General features: G+C 38.1%; 1 protein-coding gene across 1 annotated transcript; it reads right to left on the bottom strand.

The window, feature by feature from the left end:
* Positions 1-1,270: 1,270 nt before the first annotated feature.
* On the bottom strand, positions 1,271-7,317 carry LOC103713557 (growth hormone-regulated TBC protein 1-like). Its single transcript, XM_008800531.4, has 7 exons — positions 5,807-7,317; positions 4,048-4,164; positions 3,763-3,941; positions 3,550-3,643; positions 2,985-3,062; positions 2,695-2,796; positions 1,271-1,728 (listed from the first exon to the last, which is right to left on the bottom strand). Exons 1-7 carry the CDS (start codon positions 6,350-6,352, stop codon positions 1,594-1,596), a joined length of 1,251 nt encoding a protein of 416 aa, XP_008798753.2. The 5' UTR covers positions 6,353-7,317; the 3' UTR covers positions 1,271-1,593.
* Positions 7,318-18,330: the final 11,013 nt, after the last annotated feature.

Here is an 18,330-nt window from a genome sequence, read left to right as displayed (position 1 = left end):
CACAAGGTGACCTAAGTCCCGACAGTGGGTGCCGATCCGCCCGACCATGTCCACTCTGAATCCAGTCAATCCTCTTGCTATTTCAAGAGAGTTGTATGTTATAGAGATTTTGACTGAAAGCCAAAATCCGCTGACTCGAGCACCGTTTCTGAGTCTGGACGTGTTCTGATCGATACCGTCCAAGTTTGATGCTTGCCTGGCAATGAGCTCTCTTGAATAACAACATGTTTGAAGAGGAGCAAACGTGTGGGGAGGCAGTCAACGTGCTCAAAAATGCTCTCAGCAGGAAAACAAATCTTATGGTCGCGAGTCTAGAGTTGTCCCTGTTTAGTAGGGTTGTCTTCTTTAGGCAAAGTATTTAGTAGGTCGTTGATGTTGGAGGCTTCGCCGCCAGAACAGCAGCAACAACCAAAAGAAGGGAATAGAACAAAATTGGGAATATAGTCTCTTGGTGGCATGTCACCCTCCTTACTTTGAATGAATATGTGAGGTCTCGTCCTTGTTCAACTAAGGGTTGCAATGTATGTTGAATCTGGCTCTGATGCATTTGTTTCTCAGACCAGATCGATCATATCTTTTGTTTCCTTGACTGGTTGTTCACTGTGAGCAGGGCCGGGTCTAAATTTTCTCCACTTAAAACTCATGTCAAACTCAAACAAGAGGTTCGTTAGAGAGTGACGCTTCTATTTCCCATTTACGTATGCGTATCGGTTTTTGCTTACATAATGAAGCTAGACTAACATGATAGATGAGCACCACGGGGGATGGATTTATGGTCGCAAGTTCAAAGAAAGAGCAGTTGATGCCCAAAGCTGTGAGGAAGAGGGAGTTCTTGAGTTAATCTTTGATCAAATCCTATATTAGATCCAGCATAACTTTTGCTACAAAGATTGGGAAAATCACACAAAAGCATCCCCCAACTTCTTCGTTAAACGTTGGGTTCTCAGTAAGAAGATCGCTGTCTGCTGGGATCTAGTCAGCACTCGTATCAGAATCTGGTAATTATTCTAGATTCTAGATCTGGGAAGAAGATTCAAGCAGAACCCCCTGATGGATTTGTGTCTCAGATGTGTAATTATTCTAGATCTGGGATTTTAAATCTGGCATGCTATGAAGAAATAATAAGGAAAAGAGTCAGAGAATATTGAAGAGACAATTTAATGATGACCTATTGAATACTAACCAGGGGTGCATTTTCAGCAAAGCTTCGGATCCACACCAGAAATAAATCTTATCATGAAATGCACCCAAGAATTTTATGGCCAGTGGCTCCATCGACATTATTTCTCTGTGTTTTAAATTATTGCTTTGCTTAGACAAATAAAAACAATTCAGAGTTTAAAGGCTTGAAGCTATAACCTTGTGACTGTTCGTTGCATTACAAAGAAAAAAACAAAATCTTCATACATGACCAAAGAAAATTTATAGGGCTAGTGCATAACCAAACCCTAGTTCCATGCGACATTTTCAGATTTGTGTTTTAGGCAGTGCCTGGTCTTTGCTCGTAGGGATGCAGTCTTACACCATCTCTCCAAAAGAGCATCAACCTCAGTCTGTGATTAGAGAATCTGGCTTCGAATGTATTGAAGCTGATTATTTTCTATCCATCTTCAAAGAATTCAACCGTCTGAGTCTTTGGTCTAGCTCGGCCATGACAGCTGGTTCCTGCTTTTTCCTTTGCTTTGTTATTGTGTTCGTTGTCATAGAACCGATCTTATCAAAAGCGACCTGCCAAACAATGAAGAGAGTTGCATTACTTTTTGGGATGAGTAATCAAGGATCAGGGCATTCTCCTTGAAAGAATATTTTACTTGCGAACAGGAATTAAACATATCAATCATCTGTTGCAAATCATAGCCACCACCCAAGTCTATTTGCATCAAAATGGGGCTTGCTATGGATCACCGCTCTTACATCAACAGGCTCAATGGACTGAAACTACTTGTTATAACCAAGTGTCAAATTAATATTGAGCACTACCGGGCGGGGCATAATAGCTGGCCAAGGCAACTCATGAAAGAAAGAGGCCTACCAACTTATAGCCCATTAGGCATAACATCCTCTCATAGTTTCTGACTTTCACTGATTGAATGGATCCTCTTAACAATAAACCCATAATTGGACAGCTGACCTGAGATGGTATAGTACTAGAATGACTTGCTAGAAAGTAGAGAGTTGACATTGATCACAAGTTCGCAACCATACCAAGGTTAGCCTTCTCAGTGCCGAACTCCGTACTGGTACCATACTGGTATAGTGTTGGTATACTCGAAACGAGAGTCAATTCAGTGTATCGAGTCTCGGTTTGGTTCCGGTACGTAAGGTATACCCGGTATGAGGCAGAGAAAAAAGGGTACCATGAACATTGACGATAACCATATTATCAAGGCTCACAATGAACTGTTTTGCAGTAAGTTAAACCAATCGTGCCTGCTCTGGCTGATATTCAATACATAGTCAGAGTGTTGAATCAATAGTCATTGTGTATCATAACTAACGTAGTTCAAGAGTCGAAGTTCTGATGTCAGAAGCTGGTTCACTAAGTTTAAAAATTTGCCAATTACTCGCAAAATTCTGGGACTAACCCTTCAAACAGAAGTTTCAAAACTCTTGTTGCAACTATATCTATTCAATTAAAAACATTTGCATTTTCAATTCTCTAAGGTAAAGAAATGTTTCAGAAAACTTTCTCACCCTCAGCAGCTCATCAGGGTCATATAGATGATGCGTGGTTGTTTGCAAAATATTAATCACGTCACCAATTTGATGGGTACATAGTAACTCCTCTTCCTTCATCTGCAATTAATCTCTTAAAATTTAGAGTTCATGCCATGGGAGACTATCATTTTGCTTTATGTTTTATAAAGACAGACTTGCAACTAGATTCCACACTTTTCTGTTACTATGCAACATGAATTGATGAAAAAAAGACTACTTGTTCGTGTAAACTAAATAAAGCCAATACATCATTTAAAACAGCATACCTTAAAAATTGCCAGGGCAACATGAAACAGAACCTTTGCTCCCTCGTTGAATAAAACATCCCAGACCCGCAGAGTTGTCTGGGAACGAATGCCAAAATATCATAAGTTAATTCTCGAAGGATATCTAGCCAATTTAAAAATTTTAGATGTCACTTTAACTGAATGATAACCAACTAAAGGATGATCAGATCTTGCATTGTCCAAGTGGCATGTACTGAATGAAACCATTAATACAAGGCCAGCCTTATAAAGTTCCATAATTATGTCAAGCATATTTTCTGCTAGGAAGACCATAGTGAGGCAAAAATAGGTTGAGAGAAATCTGATCAGGTAGTCTGAACTTGAATGATGAGCTTTCTTTCCAAGTCAAATAGGTAAGAATGTGGTTCAACCTATGTCAAGTTTTATTCAACATTAAGGCAACATTACTCACAAGTGACAAATACATAGAACCTATGACAAACAGACATTATTTCAACGTGCAAGAAATTCCTTTATTCATATTATCGGGTATTTTAGGTTTGATCCCTGAAAAAATAAGAAATGTGCAGTGGAGTCGTCTAACCTCTGAAGGCAAGCTCTTGGAGAAGAGGCACAAGAACCACTCCGTGGCTACAAGCGAGACATCAAACTCCATGGCTTCTAGATGAGCAGCTATCCTGCATTTTTATGTTTCTAAAAGTGAGAAAGAAAAAAAGACATGCATATGGCATACTACAAGAACCAACACAAACATTGATGAGCCCTACAGAATGGCGGTAAAGAAGATGACATAAACCTTGGGCATTTTTTAGCAAGCAGGTCTTTGAACACCCTTTGCTCAACATGGCAACCAGAAAGGTTATCGGTGTAGCAATCATTCACCAACACATTTTCCAGCAAGACAGCAAGCATCCAAAATGCATCTTCTTCTGTTTTCATTACTAGCAACAACAGTGCAGCTACATAATTTAAACCCTGTAAATTATTCAAAGTCAAAGTTTTTATGAAGGGTCCGAAGTTGACCATTTAAAAACAATAATGGTAAAAAAAAAATCTGAGTGGAAGAACGAAATCAAATTACCTGGCAATAACCAACATCTGAATCTCGAAAAGAATATCCAACAAGGACACGTCGAAGAGATGCCTGGCCTTCTGGAGTGTCCAACCAAGGATGACACGGGAAAGTTCGTGGAAGATCCTGTATATAGTCCAGATGATACTGATGAACATAATCATGATGACACTGCTTGAGTGATATAACTAATTCCTGTATGCTTCCAGACATTTATATCTTTATGAAATATATTTTAGCAATATTTGTATTACAAGCAGCTTTCCCTCATCTTATTTAATATTGAAATTGATAACATAAACAAGAAAAGAACTGCATAATAAAGAATTTTTTTTGAAACACTGTTAAAATGGTGAAATAGGTTTGGTACCATATATTCTTAATACCAAAAAAAATGTATATATATATTGACAAGAATAGGAAGGCTTAGGCCACCTTTGGTGACAAGGGGATTTACTAGAGTTCAATTGACATCACCTCCTAGTTAGGCAGAAGATAAACTCATGATCATTACATGTAAGATGGCATTATTGGTGATGCATAAGTTTTATTATGTCAGCAATTTAAGAGAGACAGAAACCATTAGGTTTACACTTACAATCTTTTCCATACACCATAGACATGCAAGTAGCTTCTGATATGTTTTTTGATAAACAAATGAATCACACAGCTAAATAGTTCCATTTAATTATCCATCAAGCAATAAATGTACCAAATTCCTCTTTTTATGTTCACAAACTATGATTACAGTGAGCTTATGATCAATTATGACCATTTTCAGATAGATCGTTAGAATACCACTTACTACTTTTGCTAATATTTCCCTTGTGCTACTGGCATATTGCATTTTAAAGCTCAAAAATTAGGACATATTGCATTAGATACCACCTTTGATGCAAATCATATCAAGACAGTTCAGCACAATGGTTCCTAAAGACAAGATCCTTAGCTTCTAGATGAGATAGGAACCACCAGTAAATGGAGGATCTATTTTAAGAAGGTTTAGATAAGACAAACAAGCCTTCTCACACCATATCAAGGTTTGTTGTACCGAGCATACCGTTTCGTACCATACTAACACTCGGTACGCCGAGCTGTACCATACCAATCGACGTACCGACATTGGAATAAGATGGTACCGGTATGGGGTCCAGAGATAGCAAACCTTGCACCGTATATTTACCCCACCCTCTTTTTCCTTGACAATAGTTTTATTTACAAAAGCAAGAAAAATATTTCCACAAAACAGTATGAACCCCAGGTTTTGCTTACATTAAGTTCATTCAGAAAATATTTGCGAAAGACTTGGCTTCTTTGATATAGCAAGAAATTTGTCTTCAAACCATTTTAAAAATTCTGTACTTGTGGCACTAATTTATTTGATCTTGTGAATTATTTTTAATGAGCTAATACTACACAGGCTGTCAGGGAACTTTTGAATATTCTTTTTATTCTTTATCCTTCCTCTGTGTGTGTTGGATGCGGCATATTGGATCCTAGCATGTCCAAACTAGACACGAATAATCTTATCCTCTCAACAGCACAAAGACATACCAGTCGTCCTCCATTATCTGTTAATGGGAAATAAAGCTTCTTTATGATTTGAAATTCTATAAAGATCATTTATTCTCCATATATAACCTCATCAAATTCCAATCTAGGTGCCAACTAAATTACTCATTCACGTATACCCAGAAGCAAGATCAAAGGAATGGCCTATATATTGGATTAATTCACCTTAAAAATTCAGTCAAATCATGTAACTTACGTGATCGATTTGCCGTGTGGCAGGCGTGGCCTTCCCCTCGGTAGCCATGATCAGATCATCAAAATAGCTATCCGGCACCGTCGACCGCTTCTTTGCAGCGCCCGAGACTGAGAGCCACACCTTGGGCCTGAGCACCGGTGGTATCCCCTTCCTTATCAGCTTCTTTAATGTGATGGTGTTAGCGAGAGTCGACAGCTTCAGCGAGGCGACGGAGATCCCCTCGCCATTGGATGAGATCTCCGGCTGCAGGTACCAATTGGCTCCCTTGCTCGCCTCCAGGGCCCACCAAACCCTGCCCTGCTGCCTCACCCTCTCCCTCACCTCATTCAGCACATTGACATCGTCGATGTTCCCCTCGACGGTGAACCCGTAAAGGTCCTCAAATTTCACAGTGAGCATGCTGGCCTTCCTAGCCATTGAGGTGGTGATGGGGGCGGCGGCGGCGGCAGCCGCGGCGGCTGGGGAGGGGATTAAGGGCTTCCAATAGAGTATTCTTCTCGGCGAATACTCATTGGAGAGTTCTCTCTGGGCTTGGGGTCCAAACATTCTAACTCTATAATTCTATATGGCTCTTGAAAGATTAATGGCGGATTCCTGAAGAGATGGAAGGCTGCGGTCGAGATAGAAGAATAGGCATTTGCTCACAAATAACAAAGATAATTGTAACAACAGCAGCGGCAGGAAAATCGAATTTTTGAACGCATGAACGATTTGTTCATCTAAAAAACAAAGGAATGGGGTTGTGAGAGAAGGAGATGGGGACAAGGTGGGATTTTTACAGAAGGGTTCTCTCCATGGGAACGAACAAAGGTTCTTGCAGGCGAAAAAGCTTTGGCTAAATGCACGGAAGGGGGTTCGTTCCAAGCATCGAAAGCTTGAGCAATGGCGACGGAAAGAGATTTTGGAGATGGGATCGGAGGAGGGGAAATGGTCAAGATGCATCCGGTGCCGAATGCTTGCATTCTGATAAGGGAAAGTTAAAATTAAAGAGCAAAGAAGCAAAGGAAAAGGGTTTTTGGGAATGAGTCCCTTTTATATGACAATCCAAGAGGAATCCAGATATCTCGTAACCACAAAGTCCCCAAAACTTGCCTCCCATTGAGATTAAGATAGAGAAGGAGAATGGCAACAAAAAACCTCTTTATTCCACTCCTTCGAAGGTGTCACCTAACGCAAAAGAGACAGCAATCCCCATTGATAAGGCCAGGGAAGAGGAAAAACGCCATTTTTTTCCAATTGGAATGCCAAAGTAGTTGCCTTTCTAAGGTGGATCTTCTCATGAGGCGGAGGGGAGGGGAGGGGAGAATTTGCGAGGTGGAGTTTGGATGGGATTCGTGATTCGGAGACGTTGAAGGGGGTGATAGTGGTGGCGTTGGCGACGATGGTCTCTCTCCTAGGGGAATCTAAGGATGGGCGTCATGAGATGGTATGATGGCCGTTGGAAATGCAATGTAAGATCTTGGGACAAAGCAATCGGTGGGGGTGGAAAGGGCAGCTACACACCCCCCCTCCATGTCCGGATTTTCTTGTTTTGGATTTAGGGTTCACAGGACTCCAATGCAAGTTGTTATTACTCAACTGCCCTTAGCCATGTTGGCTTCTCCAAATTGTCATACCTGACTCGATTTAAAGAGTTGGGTGCAAGCCCATGCTTCAGGGGTCTAGCCAATTAGATCAAATTTGATTCTAGCTTAAATTCCAGAACTACCTGTCACACCTGATTAGATCAATTTTGGTTTGAGCTTGGACCGTACCCCTAATTTGAATAGTTCATGGGTCTAGCCATTACCTAACTTGATCAATTTGCTTGATGTATGTCTGATGGTCATATGTGTGCTTTTTTCAATCAAAGTCAAGTTAGATGCTCTTAGGCTATCTCTTAGTAGTAACAACTTTGAGAATATTTCTATTCTAATTTGGCCAGCCTATTTAAAATCATAATGATTGGAGAACTAAATGTGAGTTAGATTTCTCAATCGATTACAAGTTCGTCAAGCCAAGAGAAGATACGTATTCGAGATGGAAGATTTACATCATTTCATATTTTCTTTTAACATAATTGCCCAAATACTCTTAACCCATGTTGCGTGTATCATATATCGTCAAACAAATAACATGCAAGTGCATTGACTTTGATTAAGATCTGGTTCTATTATATTGAAGCTACTTTCTCAAGGTCAAATTGGCTTATTTGCTCCTTGAGCATAGATTAAAACCCTTTGTCAAGCATCCTAAATTTGACGTTGGCAGTTATCTACAATTGACCAATAGAACTACACTTTTGTTGAGCTAGTCTCGTTCCAGCGGATGCCTTGCTTCAAAAATCGCGAGGATGCTTTCGTCATTTCCTGGAATTTAACGTGGCTTTATCTACTTCAATATTTTAGGGTATGGAAGTGCTTGAAGAGACGGCCTGGGGCGATCAAAAAGCTGCATGCAATCACGTGCGACAATGGCGACGGAACGTAAGACGGAGTCGCCCGCTCGGGAGACTCCGCCAGATCTCACGTGCTTTCCCGAGCCGGTGCAGTTGAACGAGGAAATCTTCCCTACATGCAACGCCTTTACTGATTTAAAATTACACATATATCCGAATTCTTCAATAACAATCATATACTTTAGCCAAAATGTAAGCAATTTTCTGTGCTTATTTGTATTCCACCTAACCTAAGTTGCTTGATCATATTTTGCACCTAACCTACTTGTAATTTTCTCTTCTTCCAACTTTTGATATGTTAGCGCTGCCCGCTGCCACGACATCTTTCAATTTTTCCATCTTTAGTAATACATCTCTTCGCACTTTAAATTCGGTACATATTTTAAGTAGCAAATAAAATAGTAGTTATGTCATATTTTTATTATTATTATGAAATGGCATATATGCTATATATGCATATGTATTGGATAATACATGATAAATAAGTGTTGAACGTTTTTTTTTATTCGAGAAATAGGAGCGGGTATAAAAACAAGGTATGTGTATAATTATTTATATAAGAATTTATGTAATGAATAATAGATGTTGAATAATGATGTAGTAAGAAATAATCAAAGAATTATTTATACAAAATATATTTTTTTTCCAGAATTTAAGTAGGTAGCTATGCCCTTGACATCTGATGAACCTTTATTTGAAGATGGATAGTGGCATAATTTATGATTCATTTTTCTGGAACAAATAAACTACAAATCTAAAAAAAAAACTTTAATATTAATAGATTTGCAATTCTGAAAAAAAAAATATTAATAAAACTTTCAACCTTGGTAACACAAATCTGATGTTATTGGCAGCAGTTTTTTTTTTCTAAAAAAAAAAAAAGGAGACAAATATGTTTACTAGAAAGCAAGGAGTTTATCTCCCATTAGCAAAGTCTGATGGGAGTTGGATGCAAGTTAATTAAAGAATAAAAAATAAGGGAGGAGGTGGGGAATACGAGGGAAGTGGATGAGGTAAAGGCACAGCCGGTACTCCGTAGTTTCCGCCATTGCTTTCAAGGCGGCAACAAAGCAGCCCCGCTTTACACGTGTTAGCCAAAAAAAAGCCCTCCCGGCCACTCGTTTTCTGGGGCCCAGCTTCCTTGGCCGCACGGGTGGTTGCCGCCCCTTTCCGCCTCCGAGGATCAGGTGCAACCCCTCTGGTAACTTGCCGTCTGATATCGATCGGACGTCCCAGGAATGATTTTTCTTGATCAGGGTCCATCTAACAAGCTGCAATATGTTCCAACCATCAATTGCATGAGGAACTGAATAGGAAAATGGCTTTGAGGTTGATTTGATCAACTCAAATTCAGGCTCTGTTTCATTTAGACCAAGTCTTCTTCTTGGAATTTTTCTACATGTGCACCATGTTGATCGTGAGAAATTAAGCTGGCCTCATGTGTGTGATTAACATGATCGTGACACGATATGGGAGAATTATGCTGACATTTGATTTTGCACTATATTATTATAAAAATACTTGTGTGATATATTAATTTCTCCTAGATATAAGAAATAAAAATGTTATTTCAACAATTTGATTGCCACCGGTTATAATGTATTTTCAAAGTAGCGTTGGTTGACGATTAATCCCTACTTTAGGGCCTATTTGGCCATTTCTATAAGGATTGAGTTGAAAATCTTATAAGATTCATAAATTGGACCATTCATGGCTCCTAATCAACCAAACTCCATCTGTTCCAAATCCTATGAGAAGAAAAAGAAAACTCCAAAAGTCCTTTTTTTTTTCATACAGCCCAAAGGCTAGAATTTGGGTTAGGTTTAGACATGTTCTTGGAAAATAAAAACTAGATGAGCTAACATGCCCGATTCTTTTAGAATTTGATTTGGATCTTATGTCGAGCAGGATCAAAAATCAAGCACCGGAAACTTTTTTTCATCAAAAATAGAATGTGGAATGGCTCGAGATATAGATCAGTTTTTTTTCTTATATATATATATATAGAGAGAGAGAGTTCAATATTGTGCGTGTCCAAAGAAGGTTGGATGTATTTTGTAATAATTGAAGACTTCAGCCAATAAGATTAGTCGGAAGATATTATTTAGATTTCTTGGTTCTTTATAAGTACCTAAAATCTATCCAATGCATAGCCGATATAAGACTAAACATACACCCGTACAAAATTATTAAATTTATTCATATGTCTATTTTTAAGATATTCTCTTGGCGTAATCCTCTTTGTTCAACTAGACACGAGAAAAGCTATTCAATTCATGAACATGAAATGATGGAAGATCGTGGTTGAAAGTGATTCCTTAAACTTGATTGAATTGATTCAACGAGGCAGGCAAGTTCCTTGGAATCTTTGATGGTGAATTTTCTTGCAAGCTTCAGCATTTACGATACTTATTAAGAGGCTAACATTGCTACGGACTAGTTAGCACGTGTTTGTTTGAAGAAGACGACTTTGACCCAGCCTACAACTTGATTGAATTTTGATTACTTGCTAAACCTAACATTTTTTTTTTTGTTTTAAATTTCGTGCGTTTTCATTTTGATCCATTTCGCCTCCATGCTACGTGATTGGCACGTAGGAGAGCCCCGTGAATGATTCCTTCACGCATTTCCCTAAGCAAATGATAATTTACAGCAATCTCCAAGAAGTTTCCTCTTCCCACCAACCCAACAACTTTGCTATCTCTGGTTACATTATTTGTATCACATGCCCCTTGATGAAAGACACATCAAGAGATACGAAAGCAGTGAGAAAGAAATATATAATTTTTTTATATAACCTCATAAGTACATACTTCTTTCTTCTTCTTTTTCTTTTTATAGAAAAAAGAGGGAGGAGGAACAAGCCCACCCCTATATAGCAGCTCCCACTCCGTCAAGAGAATGTTCGATGCGGGTAGAACTGATCGTGTGTTGGGCACGCCGGCTGTTTTTACTCATATCCTCCCCATCCGTGGCTCGGCTCAGTTACTTCTCTAGGTCCCGATCTGCACCTCCGTGTGAGTACGTCACATCCGACACCACCGAAGCTTAGTGTTGGGCAACGGGCCGTGCCGGGCCGGCCTGGCCCAGGCCCACCGGGCCAAAGGACTAAACGGGCCGTGCCTGGCCCGGCCCGCTTATGAAGCGGGCCGTGCCTGGCACGGCCCGTCCAGCACGGAACGCCAGCCCGGCCCGGCCCCAGGCCCGTCTATTGGCGGGCCGGGCCGGGCACGGCACGCCACGGGCCGTGCCAGGCACGGCCCGCCACGGGCGCAAACGGGCCGTGCCAGGCACGGCCCGCAACGGCTTCAAACGGGCCGTGCCTGGCACGGGCCGTGCCGGCACGGCCCGTCTGGAGAGGGGGGAGGAAAATAGCCGTTTCCAACGGCTATTTTCGGAAAAAAGTCCATTTTACCCCTCCCAACAGTCCAATAACGGCTGAATTGAGGGGTATTTTGGGAAAAAAAATTTTTGGGCTTCTATAAATAGCCCATTCCTCCCTCATTCTCACCACACCAAACCTCTCATTCTCTCCTTCTCTACTGCTATTATTTCTCTCTTCTAAAGTGCTCTTCTAGCAATTTAATTTTTAGTTTGTTCAAGTGCTACACAAGAGGAGGTTCCTGTTGAGAAGAGAAGGTCGCTTCTGTTGAGAGCACAAGAGGAAGCTCGGAATCTCGGCTCTGCCTCTGCCCTCCGACCCTCTACTCAATTCCTCCTTGCGGTTAGTTTTTATTTTTTGAATTAATCATAGATATGTCATCTTTTGAGGAAAGTCAGTTTGGCATTCCTGTTTCTGAGGGAGAAGAAACTAATCCCCAACCCCATATTCCTAGTTCCTCTAGAACTGGTGAACCGAGTGAAGATCAAACCTCTTCTCGTAAGAGGACTAGTGCTGTATGGAATGAATTTGATAGAGTTATGGTTGATGGAGTATGGAAAGCTAGATGTAAAAAATGTGCCAAACTTTATAGTTGTAGTAGTAGTGGGGGAACAGGGCATTTAAAAAGACATCAAGAGAGTCATAGGATGCATGATTCTCATGCTCAAACTCAAAGTACCCTTAATATACAAGGGGGATTACTTGTAGGTAATTTTGCATATAATCATGAAAATCAAAGAAAAGCACTTGTAAAATGGATAGTTAAGGATGAATTACCTTTTAGTTTATGTGAATCTTTTAATTTTGAAGAATATGTTCAATTAAACCTACAACCTGCTTACAAAAGAACTAGTAGGCGTACATTTAGAAGAGTAGCTATGACCAACTTTTTAGCAATGAAACAAAATTTAATTGAAACACTTTCTACTTTAAATGTAAAAATTTCATTAACTTCTGATATTTAGTCAGCATCTGTAGGTAGTAATTATTTTATTGCCATTACTGCTCATTATATTGATAATGATTGGCAATTAATTAAACGTATTCTTGCTTTTCGTGCTTTTGATTTTCCACATTCTGGGCAACAAATTTCAAATATTATTTATCAAACTGCATGTTCATATAATATTAATGATAAAATTATGTCTATTACTTTTGATAATGCATCTAATAATAATTCTGCTGTTGCATTATTAAAAGACTCATTGCATCCCATATTAGATGGAAATTTACTGCATATTAGATGTGCATGTCATATCTTAAATCTTTCTGTTCAAGCTGGCATGGGCATGATTCAAGATGTGATTTCAAAAATTAGAAATGTAGTTTCTTTTATTCATGCTTCAAGATCAAGACTTCAAGAATTTAAGGAATTATGCATAAATCATGGTAAACGTTTTAAAAAATTTAAACTTGATGTAATTACTCATTGGAACTCCACATATAGCATGATACATGATGCATACCCATATAAAAACTTATTAAGTGCATATATTAATGATCGTGGATTAGGCTTTACATTGTCTGAAACTGATTGGAATAAAGGAAAAATTTTGGAAGATTTTTTGCTTAGTTTTTATAATGCTACCAATGTTCTTTCTGGTATTTATTACCCTACTTCATGTTCATTTTTACAACAAGCATATATAATTAGTCAAAAATTTGCAGAACATAGATATGATGATGTTTTAATGCCTATTATTGACCTAATGGAATCTAAATGGAATGAGTATTGGGACAAGATATGTCCTATGCATAACTTAGTTGCTGTATTTGATCCTAGAGTTAAATTAAATGGCGTGCTAATTTTACTTGATGCATATTCTGAAAATATGAATCAAGATTCTGAATCTGCTAAAGATGAGGTAAAACAACTTTTTTATGATATTTATGCTATATATGATGAAAAAATTCGTGGATCTAGAACACAAATACAAACCTCTATTTCTTCTTCTAGTAGTTCTCGTTCGTCATCTATTTTTTCATTCATTGCACAGAGAAGACACACACATGCTTCAAGTTCCTCTTCATCTTCTTCATCTTTAAGTAGTGAACTAGAATTTTATTTACGAAATGATCTTCAGTCTGCATATGATGAAAATCAAGTAGAGAATCTAGATGTATTATCTTGGTGGAAGAGTGTTAGAAATCAATATCCTGTTATGTCTGCAATTGCACGCGATATTTTAGCTGTGCCGATGTCCACGGTAGCATCGGAATCCGCTTTTAGTGCAGGTCGGCGTGTTCTTGACGAAAAGAGAAGTAGGATGACGGGCGAAACGGTGGAGATGCTTCTCTGCTTCAAGGATTGGTTGGATGCTGAGGCAAGACTTCAAGATAAAGGTGGACATAATACAACATCCTCTGATGATGATGATACAAACACTACTGAAGACTGAAGACTGAAGACTGAATACTGATTCACTGAATCACTGATGATTAGTAAGATTTCTTAATTTTTTATAATTGTACATTTTTATTGTATTCTGGAGGTCAGACCAAGGTCCAAACCTCGGCCCTTTCTTAGTTTCTTATTGTATTCTAGAGGTCAGACCAAGGTCCAAACCTCCCTTCATGTACCATTTTGATTTAAATTAATAAACTAGTAGGGGTCTATGCCAAACCCCCCACCATTAAGGTGGCTTTATATTCATAAATTCTTAGTTTTCAATATTTATTAATTTTTTTAGAAAATTTATGAAGCATTAATTTTTATCGGGCCGGGCCGCCCAGGCCCGGACCGTGCCAGGCCCGCGGGCCAGCCCGGCCCAGGCCCTTATGGGCCGTGCCGGGCTGGCCCGCGGGCCGTGCCGTGCTTGGCCCGCGGGCCTAGAGCGGGCCGTGCCGGCCCAGGCCCGAAGCGGGCCGTGCCGGGCTCGGCCCGCGGGCCAGTACCCTGTGACCCAGCACGGCCCTCTCAAATGGGCCGTGCCAGGCACGGCCCGGCACTGTAGCAAGCGGGCCGTGCCAGGCACGGCCCGCTTCGTGCCGGGCCGTGGGCGGCCCGGCCCAGTGCCCAACTCTACCGAAGCTATTAGCGGACCAATAAACTCTTCCATCCTACGTGTCCGAATGGGAGGCATCCGGAAGTATGTAGTTCTACGCAGCAACAAAATCGTGTCCGGTTGGTTGGGATAGCGTCATGATAGACATACAATCAATCAACTATCATCATCTTTCCATAACAACAGTTATATAATATTTTTGTTGTTTATCTAGAGAAAATTTGATATTCACTTCATTATTTTTTTAAAAAAATCAATAAACAGTGATTTGAGGGGATAATATCATCATCATACACTTTAGTCCATTCTTATAATGGCCATCCGTTTTTGTCATGTGCAATGATAAGACACTAGTTTTCCATGGGATTCTCTTATTTAGGATTTTTTTTTTATATAGAGATGTCAAAGTTATTGGAAACTTTGAGCTCATGAACGAAGGAAAAAAATTTTCTTTACTAAATTATTTTTTTTGAAAACATAGAATATAATGATTTAAAAAATAGCTCTGATATGCCTGAAAAAATAGCATATTTCAGAGTAGCTTATATTGATTTTCTTAGAAAAATTGTATAAAATATTTATTATATTTTTAATAAAAGAAAAGGTTTTATCTATAAGTTTTGATGACTTAAAAGTATTTTTAAGCGTAGAAAGGTAATTCTTTTATGGTTTTTATAGATTTTTTTATAAAATATAAAATTATTATTTTCATAAAAATACTATTTTCTATTTTTTTTAAAAAATTCAAATTATATTTTTTTATTCTTTTGTTGACTATTTTTTTTTCTTTTTGCGAATCAAACGGGTACTTGATTTGGGTTAGCTAGGTCGCTTCACGAGGTTACCCGTGCGGCCATAAAAAAAAAAAAAAAAAATCTAATAAACATAATTGGTAAAAGGGTAGGGCTTTTTGGGTTCTCGTGCAGAACCTACTTGCACTTATCACTGTTCACATGGTCCCAACTACCGCTGCTCAAAGTTTTTTTTTTTTTTTAAATCAAAATTTGGATGCTGTTTTAGTAACAATGATTCTCTCACAAACTTGATCCTATCTCCTGAGAAATTATTAGTTGAATTATGTTTACCATGGACCAGTCCATTCAAAAAGCAATATGTGTAATTGTTATCACCTTTTCCTCTTCTTCCTTCTTTTTATATGCAATAGCATGAGCATGCATTAGGATAAAGTTAATCTCTTTTTCTTTCTCTTTTTTCTTTTTATGTGTAATAGCAACACAAGCTAGGATGAATTTATTAGTGATCTACGATTAACCTGATCCAACTAATAATATTCCTTGTCCCACTGTTTATCTCAAAGTTTAAAATTAAATTTTTGTAACACTGTCTTGTGCTACGATTTAACAGTAGATAAGATTCCTTTGTCCAATCCTGGTTGGATCCGACCATTTTGGTCCCATTTGGGTCCTTGCATCATAAAACCTATAAGTTTATGGTATTGCTCTAGTTAAAACTGGAGAGAATGTATAACGAACTTTGGAGCGGACTTTGAGTTGACAAAGTCATAACTTTTAAAAAGTATTTATGGTTTCGGAATCCTAAACCAATTCGAACAGATCCTTGTGCATTCTCAAATTCGGACAGACCCGGCCCTCCTCATTCCATTATTATTACAACATAAATTTTCCAATACCCCCTTCCATCAGTCTTGTTTTGGTAGGGCATCCCTTATTCTATAAATATCCTCTTCTTTAAAATATACATCCCACTAAAATTACTTTGCTTGGCGTAAACTTGAGGTATATTTGTCCATTTAATTAGATTGAGGGAAAAAAAATATAATTTAAATTAGATCAAAATTACTTTTCTTTCATCCCATCTACATGGCACGTGCTCGATGCTAGCTTAGGATTATGAAGATCTTTTTCTTAATAAAAACCGATTCAATCGATCGATGGATTGCCTCGTTAAGTGAACTTGAAAAATGCTAGGTCCTAGAATCTTAGCAAAGTATGTGTTATGTCCGAGTTCATAAGAGTCGGCACTTAATCATATCTTTTTGTTTCCCCACGTAGTTGATGACCCTTCGATTAATTAAATTCATTAATTTTTCTCTTCCATCCAATTAACTAAGATGAAGCACTTCTTTAGCTCAACTTCGATAATGACTAGGCCTTTCGGGTCATACAAGACACGCCAATCTGCGGTTAAGAGTAACCATGTGTAGGATTAGGGTTTTGTTTTTTAATGTAAAACAACGCAGGCACGTGATTACAAGGCAAATATATTAGATGAAGGATGCTACAAAGATGAACAGTAGCTCAGTAGCTTAAGATAGATGATTAGTGGGCAAAGGAAGAGGGATTATAAGATTATGATAAGAGGGTGCAGTCTTATGTGAGAGCAAGAGAACAGAGTGCCACGTCATAATACGGTCAAGCTTAATATCCAAATATCCAATATGAATGGCTCTAAGTAGACCACATATATCCAAGTCAAGGGAAAAATTTAATTTATTTATCCACTGCAGATGCCCTTTCACCGGCCCATGAGATGCACGGACCAAAGAAAAGGGGTAACCCTACGGGCGGTGACCGCATACCGACCTCATTGCTTTCCCTACAAATCGGCAAGGACGTCTCGGTAAGGACGAAGATTGCAGGGACGTTTCCGATCAAAATCTTACAAATCAAGGGTAGTTTTGTCATTTTAGAAAATTTTACATCAACCAAAACGTCCTACCCTTATCCGAATTACCATCCATGTCCTCTTATGTATTTCTTCTCTCGCACAGTGGGGATGCAGAGCTTGGGATTTATTCGGCAATGAACAAATAGTGGAGATCACAAGAATTATAATCAAAAGTTTGAAAAAAAATTGATTGATTAATCAACAAGAAAAGCATTGATATCTTCTATACAATGGTCAATTTAAGTAATAACAAATATAAATAAGATAATGAGTATTAATGATAATAACACTATGATCTAAAAAAAACAAAGAGCATAAATAATTTTTTATCCATAAGTGATCTTCAAAAAAAAATATATTTTAAATGATTTTTGATTTCGTAAGTGATCCATGGTATTTCTCGCATATTTGAACCAATAAAAATCTACTAAATATTTTAAATATATAAAAATTAAATAATTCACTATTAATATAATTTCTAAAAAGTAAAGATGCATATATCCAACTATATATATGAACTATACGCTATCATCATGCTACCAATCATTGCATCATGTGCAACTTAATTTTTTTTATATATGGCAATTACCAGATAAAAAATGATATAATATAAATAAATAATTTAGTGATACATAATTTTTGGCCATTCATCGTCTATCAATTTAGACAATAATAAAATAAAAAATAGAATAAAACTACTTAGTATTTTTTATGCTATTAATAATAGGTAACTTTATTTATTCAATCCGACTATATCCATCAAATGGTGCTATAAAAAAATTGCTATCGGTCGTATGCTAATTTATAATTCTAGTTTATCATATGTGGTAGCTAAAAATCAATATAATGCACTAAGTTGTTTATCTATTTATTTTATATAGTGTCAAGTTGGGGGACGGGGAGAAAAATAGAGATGTGCTATTGGATATTTTTTTATGGATATCTTTATTTATTAGATATCTTACTAAAAAAATATATTAGAAGGGTATTTTAGTCCAACCAGAAAAGGCCAAGTTATATAATTCAGCGCACGAGAAGGGGTTTTATGCAA

This window comes from Phoenix dactylifera, chromosome 1, assembly GCF_009389715.1.
Source record: "Phoenix dactylifera cultivar Barhee BC4 chromosome 1, palm_55x_up_171113_PBpolish2nd_filt_p, whole genome shotgun sequence".
Classification (NCBI taxonomy): domain Eukaryota; kingdom Viridiplantae; phylum Streptophyta; class Magnoliopsida; order Arecales; family Arecaceae; genus Phoenix; species Phoenix dactylifera.
Note: the sequence above shows the minus strand (reverse complement) of the source record. Positions and strands in the feature narration are given on the sequence as shown.